General features: G+C 44.2%; 1 protein-coding gene across 1 annotated transcript in view; it reads right to left on the bottom strand.

Annotated features, from left to right (window-relative positions):
- kcnh3 (potassium voltage-gated channel, subfamily H (eag-related), member 3) overlaps positions 1-10,000 on the bottom strand; it is a gene marked incomplete at both ends in the record, with an annotated part of 137,803 nt that overhangs the window by 4,147 nt on the left and 123,656 nt on the right. The window contains one exon of the mRNA XM_084084393.1: positions 5,377-5,591. Coding sequence (XP_083940519.1) covers positions 5,377-5,591 — 215 coding nt within the window. The remainder of the gene's footprint in view (positions 1-5,376; positions 5,592-10,000) is intronic.

Below are 10,000 nucleotides of genomic sequence, written 5' to 3'. Positions count from 1 at the left end.
GAGACAAGACCTCCTCCAATCAGATGTTCACTTACATCTGACTCTGTAGAAGTCAGTGGTTTAGAAAGACTCTAGTCTAGAGTAACACATTTTACTTTTAGTAAAGGAACGAAGGTCGCTAAAAGTTGAGATATCACCACCTATTTAATATGTCTAGTTCTTGAAACATTTGACCGGCAATTGTTTTTTATTTGGTTGATGTTTGGGCCTCTCCAAAAGGGACAGCATGTGCCTTCACATGTAATTTAGTTATCTCTGGAGTAATGATCAGAATGCTATCAAATTTGGACTATTTCATCAATATGTTGGACCCTTTTTATACACATAAACACATAAATTGACACATGAAACACAGGAAATTGAATAGGAAATGATATGTTATGTATATGTCTGTCATTAAAGTAAAGAGACCAATGACCATATCATAAAAGTAGGGTATTTGACTGTTCTCACCAGCTCCTAATATGTATCTAGTGAACCATTTGGACCCTTGCGGTCCATTTGGGTAGGGACACACTGAGCCACAGCTGCTCCATTACAGTGTGTAATCTCTCCTTAGAACCGATGACCTTGTTGAGGTTTGAACCAGTGATATTGGGAACATCTAGAGAAAGTCTTAACACACTAAGCCACAGTGTTTGCTGTTCCATTACAGTGTGAAAGAGCCTTTCAAGCTCTCCTCCACTACTTGTCTGAGAGTCAAGCCCCTAGGCTGACACTGAAAGTTGTTCAATCTTACTTTACTGAATATATTGTAAGTTGTAGGCTGGGTTTGTACCAATGATCTTGGGAACATCTAGACTAGAGAATGTCTAGTCTAGATGTTCCACATTGACCCACAGCACTTTCTGTTCCATCACAGTGTGAAAGCCTTTCAATCTTGCATCCACTACTAATATTAGACTAAGATTCAAGCTCAGTAGCTCACACAGAATTTGTTTCAGTCAGCAATGAATGACTGAAACAATTATGTGTGTGCACGCGCACATCAGCTTGTATTTGTACGGAAAACATAAAGAAGCGTTATGAGGACATAATGACAAATTCATAACATTTGACTGAGTCTCATACAATGCCGCTCGTGCTGAAGAAATTCTGGATGGTCATTTTCCTACTCTATGTTTTATACTCCTTATGTGTTTGTATTGTATCTTTTTGTGTGTCTTAATTCTCTGTATCTTTATGTCTACTTTGACTAGAAAAAAGTTTTTCTTTCTCTCTCTCCATTTTTCTCCATCCATGCTTGCCCGGCTTTCATTCTTTCTTCTTTTCCTCTTTCTCGTTTCCCTGTTCCCTCCTCGCCGTCTCCCGTGCTCTCAGTCAACCCCCCTCATCCCTCCTCCTTGCTCCCCTCCACCAGAGTGAGGTTATTTTTAGCTCTCTCATTCTAATCTTAGCTCCCGGTGCCAGAGGAAACCGCGGAGTGCAATTGTGATGCAGGGGTGTGATATATGTGCACACGTGCCACTGTGTGAGTATCCATATGTTTGTGCTTGTGTGTGTGTGTGTGTGTGTGTGTGTGTGTGTGTGTGTGTGTGTGTGTGTGTGTGTGTGTGTGTGTGTGTGTGTGTGTGTGTGTGTGTGTGTGTGTGTGTGTGTGTGTGGGTTCATTCCCATTCAGCATGTAAGTCATGTCTTATGCTTGAGGTCTACTGCTGAGACTGGGGATGTGAGTGTGGTTCAAATTAATAGAATGCTCATGCTGGATAAATGGCAGATTCTTCCAATATGCAATCAATCATGCCTTCTGTGTAATGTTATTTATGTGACGGTGTGCACGTGTGCATGCAAGTATAATGTTTGTGTGTGTGTTGGTGCATGCGTTGTTTCTTTGTGCGTAATGTACTTGTGTAATGTACTTGCATATTTATAGGTGGTGTATGTACACACAATAATGTGCTTACAAATTTACAAATTTACAAAGTGTGGCTTTGCATAAATCCACATAAATGCGTCTCCATGCATTTGTGTGCGCGCACAAGCGTGCATGCATGTGGGAATGTCTGAGTGCCTTTTCATGAATCCACATGAATGCGCCTCCTGTGTGCGTGCGTGCGTGTCGTTGTGAGTGTGTGTGTGTGTGTGTGTGTCTGTGCATGCATAAATCCAGGCCATGCCTGCAGACTCCCAACATAAGTACAACACATTTGGACACGTTTCTGATGCACGGTGGGTAAAAGAACGCATGGTAAAAGAAGTAACCCCCCCTGTCAGCACCACTGATCGGTGCACTGAGCCGAATGGTTGCTGCGGCACATTGTGTCCTCTACCCACACGCACACGCACGCACACGCACACACACACACACACACACACACACACACACACACACACACACACACACGCACACGCACACGCACACGCACACGCACACACACACACACACACACACACACACACACACACACACACACACGTCGTGGCAGACTGTCGAATCAGCTGCCGGTGAATCCGCAACAGAGGGACATGAGGAAGTAACAAAACTTTTCTTTCTTTCTTAACTTTCTCAGCTTTGCTTGACTTTGTTGTTGTTTTCTTTCTTAATTTGTGTACTAAACAACCTCTTCCTCATCTCTGGTGAATTTGCTATCCACATATTTCTGTCCTTGCATTTTCCCTTCATTTCCTTCTTCTACTTTATCCATTTCTTCCTCCCCTTCTCATATTATCCATCTTTTTATTTTACTTCTTAATCTATCTCTAATCCTTCTACTCTACTCCCTACTTATTTTTGATTCATATACATTTTCAGTTTTTCTCAGCACATCCTTTTTTGTCTACATTTATCCTCTGCAGTATGTTTACTGAAAAAGACCAAGACCAATTTTTCATTGGTCTTGGCTTACTTTTGCTATTCCACTTTGCCAAAACAGACAAACAGACACTGCACACACACATGGTAAACCATCCCGGTCGCTATAATTCACATTATCATGTGTCTTCTGCAAACCGGTCTGGCCCCAAGCGCTGGGTGGGTGTTTGGCATAAACCAAAACGTAGAAGAGCCAATCAGCGTCTCTCAATCACAAGGCCCTGAGCACTTTTTGGTCTGCAAACCACCCGCCCAGTGCTCTGCAGAAGACACATGATAATGTGAATTCACGCGACCGCCATGGTTTACCAGGCTACATGCTGTACACATACAACTGTACACACACAACTGCACCCCTCCCTGTGTTAGTCACACCAGAAGGGATTTGCATAAATAACCACGTTGGACATCATTGGGATTCGAGATGCAAGACGCAGGGCCACACACTTCACACACCTGGCTCTGCATTGCCTTCTCGCTGTGAGAAAGCAACACAAACACACACTCACATGCTCACATTCTGCAGTGAGCACACCATGGCGGGAAAAAGCAAACAGCACTGCAGCAGAGCACAAGGGATAGCGCAGAGAGAGAGAGAGAGAGAAAAACAACAGAGGTTATGAGAGTCGAGGTTCCCTCCTCCCTGTCGCGTCTCCTCCTCTGCACTCCTACACTCCCCCCTCCCCCTACTCGGCTGGCTGGGCTATTTTTATCAGGCAGGATCCAATCTTAGCAGCAGCTGCGGGGGTACAGAGCCAGTCAGGGAGAGCCCCAGCCTCGCCTGCTTCTATTCTTAGCAACAGGGCTGGCTCAAAACAGCAGTACCCGCAGCTATTCCTGGATCCGATGTCTCAATCTGCTGCTGCACCAGGCAAAGCCTGTGTGCACACGTGTAGGCTCTGTCACAACTATTACATAATCGTCTAATCGCATTACACAATCGTCTAATCGCAATTATTTGAGATAATTGCAATTCTTTGAGGTAATCGCTACTATTTAGCATAATCGTCAAAATCATCATAATCGTCTCCATGTTGAAAAATGTTCAGATATTTTAAAACATTTTCAAAAATAGTGGAAATAGACGATCTACAAGCTCACAACGCGTCGCATTAATGTTCGCGTTGTGTTGTGAGCTTGTAGATCCTTTTTGAAAGTATGAATTTGTTAAATATGTCAGTCATTTCTTTGTATATTTAGATTATTTGTCATATCTTTCCTGTGCAACTTCAAAGCCTAAAAGCCAAACAGAAATGCAATTATTTGTGTGACAATTAATCGTCACGTAAAATTGTATAATCGTGACAGCCCTACGCGCGTGTGTGTGTTGTGTGAACTTGAACTTGCATACATGTCATTTTGGTCTTGCTGGTAACAGTAATGTTTCTGTGTGTGCGTGCATGCATGCACTTATGTGTGAGCAGGTAATGAGAAAATATATTTTTTTGTGTGTTGGCAGCACATGAATACAATGCACAAGCCTATACCTGTATGTCTGTGTGTATATATATATATATATATATATATATATATATATATATATATATATATATATATAGACATACACACATACACATACACACATACATACATACATACATACACACACACACACACACACACACACACACACACACACACACACACACACACACACACACACACACACACACACACACACACACACACACACACACATACATACGCAGTTTGTGCGTATGTATGTGAGGTGTATTTGTGTGTGTCCTGTTACATGCATTGGGGGGTGTTGTGTTCAGGAGGAAGTGGAGCTGAGATTAGATGATTATGCATACAGTCCACCCATGTGTCAAGGTCTGGGCCTCCTCGGGGTAGCTGAGACGAGATGCTGATCCTTGAAATTTTCCCAGCATCATTTTACTTCCACTGCCATCCCAAGCCCCCTGCCGTGACTGACCCGAGGCCAATGTTGAGAGGTTGCATCTATGTGCAAAATAGGGATCTGTTTAGAGAGAGAGAGAGAGAATGTGTGTGTGTGTGTGTGTGTGTGTGTGTGTGTGTGTGTGTGTGTGCTCGTGGGCACACGTGCATGTGTGTGCGTATGGCTGTGCACGTGTGTGTGCATGCATGCGTGTGTGTATGCGTGTGTGTAGGGTTTGATTTGCTGGGGAATTGGAATTGAAAATTCATGCCTCCGCTTTTGATATCCCCCTCTGGGCATTCTTTTATTGGCAGTGGGGATATGTTTTATTCCTGTTTCTGGTCAGATTGAATGTCGTGAAGTGTCAATTAATCATATGTTTTTGTTTCACCATTTCCACTCCACTTCTCTCTACCCACATTTCCTGCTCTGTTCCGTAAATTGAAGAAAATCACATCCTTGCTGTTAACCAGTTCCCTCTGCTATTTAACCCTACTCAGTGGCAGTGCGGCTTGAGCAACACTCCAATGGTGAATCTGCAGCAATGTAGCTGGTCACACTTGGTCGTTTTGTAGCTTTTGTCGGCACTAGTGTGCACAGCATGAGACTGAGTCTCAACCTCTCTCTCTCTCTCTCTCTCAACGTATCTCATCATGGTACTCACGTCAGCACTGTGGCCCTCCCTCAGGTTGTAGGTGAGGTCGTGCTGGATCTCGCTGATGAACTTCTGGGCGTACTCGGGGTACAGGCGGAGCACCTCGCGGAGGCCCTTGAGGCTGATGTACTGGAGGTCACAGTAGGTCAGGGCCTTGACGTTGGCGTTGGTCTTTATCACCTGCTCCTTGGTCAGGTAGTCAGAGCCGATCAGGTCCCCTTTGCCTGGTGACACCATTTGAGCGGAGGCGGACAAGACGCAAACACGCAGGACGAAGGTGCATATGTACATAGAACGCCACACACAGGCACATGGACGTGTAAATAGAAAAGAGACGGACACACAAGCACAAGCACACACACACACACACACACACACACACACACACACACACACACACACACACACACACACACACACACACACACACACACACACACACACACACACACACAGGTTAGTATCTTTGAAGCAGTACTTTTGCAGCATGTGCATTTCTCCCGATATATCTCCACTTCAGAGAAAGGTCATAAGGATCAGAGAGGCTGCTTAGGTCCAATTTAAACACACACTGTTTGTATTTGAGCTCATGAAAGAGACATGAAAGGACCGGACCCTATGACTCATCTACAACAGAAGCCGGAAAGGCCATGAATGTGCTAGACAGGGTATATATGTAATGCAGCTCACCTGTGAATTCACTGCTGGCACCAAAAAGTAGACCTCTCTATAGAGAAATGCACATTCTTCTTACCATGAGCCGGATGTATAGGACAGTGGTTATTGTCCTGGTTGTTGCTAGCATGCTAATTACCAGTTAGCTAGTTAACTAGTTAGCTCCCCTTGTAATCCCTACTGGTGCTTGAACAACAACAGTAAAAGTTTTGCCATTTTCAGGCAGATCCTTACCACTTGTTCACATCCTTACCATCTTTCATTGTAAACCAAATCAAACTTTATTTATAAAGCACATTTACAACAATCAAGATTGACCAAAGTGCTGTACATGGATGGTAACAACAGAAACAGGCTTGTGCAACCTCATAGTCACAGGACAAAGCAAAAAATAAAATAAAACATATGAAACAAGGCAAATGACAAAAGGTTTAAACAACATTAAAAGCTAGAGAAAATAAGTGAGTCTTGAGGCGGGATTTAAAAACCCTAATAGACTGGGCAGTTCTAATGGGGTGGGGTAGGCCGTTCCAGAGCGTGGGGGCAGCAGCAGCAAAGGCACGGTCACCCCTGGTCCTTAGACTCGTCCAGGGGACCACCAGGAGCGATTTGTCAGCGGACCTCAGAGCCCTGACTGAAGAGTAGGGTTCAATAAGCTCCGCGAGATAATTGGGAGCCAGCCCATGTAAGGATTTAAAAACAAATAAAATAATCTTAAATTGAAATAGACAGGGAGCCAATGGAGCGCAGCTAGACCAGGAGTGATATGATCTCACTTTTTTGTGCCAGTGAGGAGACGGGCAGACGCATTTTGCATGAGTGCGGACAGCTCAATACCTATATATACTGTAGCGACTTGCAGTAATCAAGCCTAGAAGAAATGAAATGAAGGCATGAAGGCAATTTCCAGTTGTTTATGGGGGAGGTAGGCTTTTACCTTGGCCAGGAGTCTTAATTGGAAGAAACGGCTTTTGACGACAGAGCTAATGTGTTCATTTAATGTGAAATTGCTGTCAAGGGTAACACCAAGGTTTTTGACCGATGAGCAGATGTTGAAATTGAGGGCACCTAGGATGGTGGTGGTTTGGGCAGTATCATGGTCAAAAAATATTATTTCCGTTTTGCTATCGTTATAAAATATACGGCCATCCAGGTTTTGACTTCTTTTAGACAGTCGAGAAGCAGCTGAACGGAATCATTTGCGTTGACTGTGAGGGGAAGTTGAATTTGGAAAGGCAATGTTGTATTTGGCAAAAATGGAACCTAGGGGCAGCATGTATAGGAGAAATAGGATAGGCCCCAGGATTGAGCCTTGAGGAATTCCAGATGTAAGGGGGGCCGCGGGGGATGAGAATTCCCCTAGCTGAACAGAGAAGGATCTGTCAGTGACGTAGGACCGGAACCAGGCTAAGGAAGTACCAGTAGTGCCAACATGGTGTTCCAGTCGGGGGAGTAGAATTTCATGGTGTACACTATACAGTGTCGAACGCAGCTGAAAGGTCAAGGAGCACCAGGACTGAGGGGATACCAGAGCCAGCTGTTAAAAGTAAGTAATTAAAAACTCTCAGGAGAGCAGATTCAGTGCTATGCCCTGGCTTGAATCCTGACTGGAAGTCCGTTCTGAAGTCAAAATGATTGTAGTTGTGAGTAAACAACTTTCTCCAGGAGTTTGGACAGAAATGGGAGTAGTGAGATGGGCCTGAAATTGTCCAGAGTAGCCGCATCTAAGTTTTTCTTCTTGAGAAGAGGATGTAAAATGGCATGTTTGAGGGTGACAGGGACGAAGCCAGAGAGGAGGGAGGAGTTGATCAGTTGGAGGACTCTGGGGCCCACTATACCAAAGACGTCTTTAAAAAGCTGGGAGGGAATGCAGTCGGACTGGCAGTTAGTAGGCCACAGGTGCATGACCACCTCAGTGAGTGAGGGGAGAGAAACAGGGTCGAAATGAAAGAGAGTGGCGCATTAGGTCTAGCCATTATCTGAATTCTGCCATTTGAACAAGGAACATCCAATGATGATGGAGCATACAATTACACAAATCATGTTACATTTGAAAGGATTATAGGCAACTTAACGCCTTCATGCATAAAAAGTTGAAACACATTTGCAAACTGAATTTTCTATATTGATGATATGACTTCACTTCAGAGGCTTTCTCCCAGGCCGGATATAGTAGTTTAAAATCAAACAGATCAGTTATTCAAATATTTGATTGCATTTGGTAGGTAATGTATCAGAGACATAGAAAGTGTTCATTATCAAATAAAGGTGAAACGTTAATTGTCATTAATTGGAGAAACAGAGTAGATGGCTTTCGCAAAGGACAGGTATAGAACTGTACAATGTTCATAATAAACACAGAGAGTGAACAATTAAAGGTTTTGTACACTACATAAATAAAAATGCAATGCCCAAGTCTTCATTTTTATGCCTGCACTTGGTCAATTATACACACTAGTCCATACCTGGTGAAGTGTGCAGGCGACAGTAGCTGCAAACGTGGGGTTACGCGGTGGAGAAACGGGCACAACGATTTGGGCCTCACCACTACTGAGGTTTGTAGAATTATAGGAGGATGATGCCGGCATCCTGTATGACAATCACGTCCATTATGTACTGTATGCATTATGTTATTACAGTAGGTCAAAGAACAGACAACAGAAACGCACGGTTACTGAAAAGAAAAGCACAGACTGCTCCAGGGCTTCACAGCTAAGCCCCTTTGCTCTACGGGGAACGGAACAGAGGTACATAGGAGAGAGAGATATGGAAGAGGCTGGAGGAAACACAAAGAAGAGAGGGCATAATGGAGGGAGGGATGGAGGATATAGGTGGGTCTGATAGATGTGCACCGCTGTAGGGAGCGGTAGGGAGTCGGGAGTGTAATGGGGGTCTGTAGGAGTTCTGAAAGAGAGAGAGAATCACTCTGCTTTGTGAGCAACAACAGCTATTTCACATGTTTTTCTTCCTCTCCCCATCCCCACCCCCACCCTCCACCCATCTCCCATCCTTCTCTCCACCTTGACAGCCTGCTATGATCACACTCATTTCTGTCCAACTGGCTTGTTCTATCTCCCCTCCTGCATGTCTCTCTGCCCCGTTCGCTGTCAACGTCTTTGACATTAGTTATTTCTTTTCAGCTTGAGGGATCCATCCATACTATATTGAAACAGAGAAGGATAACACATGAATTATGAAGCGGGTTTGTTAGATTTTTTGAGATGTCTGTCTGGGTTTTGCTTCTGCCAAAATAAAGCGTGTCAAAAATAGCAATGAACACGCGACTCGCTATATGCTGGTAGACCTGGTCCAAGCATGCAGGTGGTAGATGCCGCAAATTGTGGTCCTGGTAGACGCCAACGTTCCAGTGCATTACTGATATGCAAATGACACACCACTACATCTCTCCTCCCATACACAGCCTTATTCTGGGGCAGAGAGATTAGCGTGGGGTGTCACCACCAGGTGGCCTTTCCCCACCTGGTGCATGGTCCACAAGTCCACAAAATACCAAACACCAGGTGGAGAAAGACACATGACGCTGCACACCCCACGCTAATCTGTCTGCCCCAGAATAAGGCCGTAGTCTTGTTTTAATGGACATTTCCTGATCTCTCGTCTCTTCTACAGTACTTAATTTGGCTTGATGGTCTCTTCACGTGTAATCTTCCTCTATCTGTACTTCTATAATAAAGTTCTATGTACTTTTCATTTTTTCTCCACAGTTGGTTGTCTTTGTCAAAGAGATGACTGGTGACATTGGTGCTGACAATGTCAGGGAAACCTTTCAATAATGATCATAGAGAAACGTTGAGCTGTGCAGGAGATGAATAGGATTGTGTATCTGTCAAGTACCCTTGATTGTGTGTGTGTGTGTGTGTGTGTGTGTGTGTGTGTGTGTGTGTGTGTGTGTGTGTGTGTGTGTGTGTGTGTGTGTGTGTGTGTGTGTGTGTGTGTG

This window comes from Gymnoscopelus microlampas, assembly GCF_963454915.1.
Source record: "Gymnoscopelus microlampas genome assembly, chromosome: 17".
NCBI classification, from domain to species: domain Eukaryota; kingdom Metazoa; phylum Chordata; class Actinopteri; order Myctophiformes; family Myctophidae; genus Gymnoscopelus; species Gymnoscopelus microlampas.
Note: the sequence above shows the minus strand (reverse complement) of the source record. Positions and strands in the feature narration are given on the sequence as shown.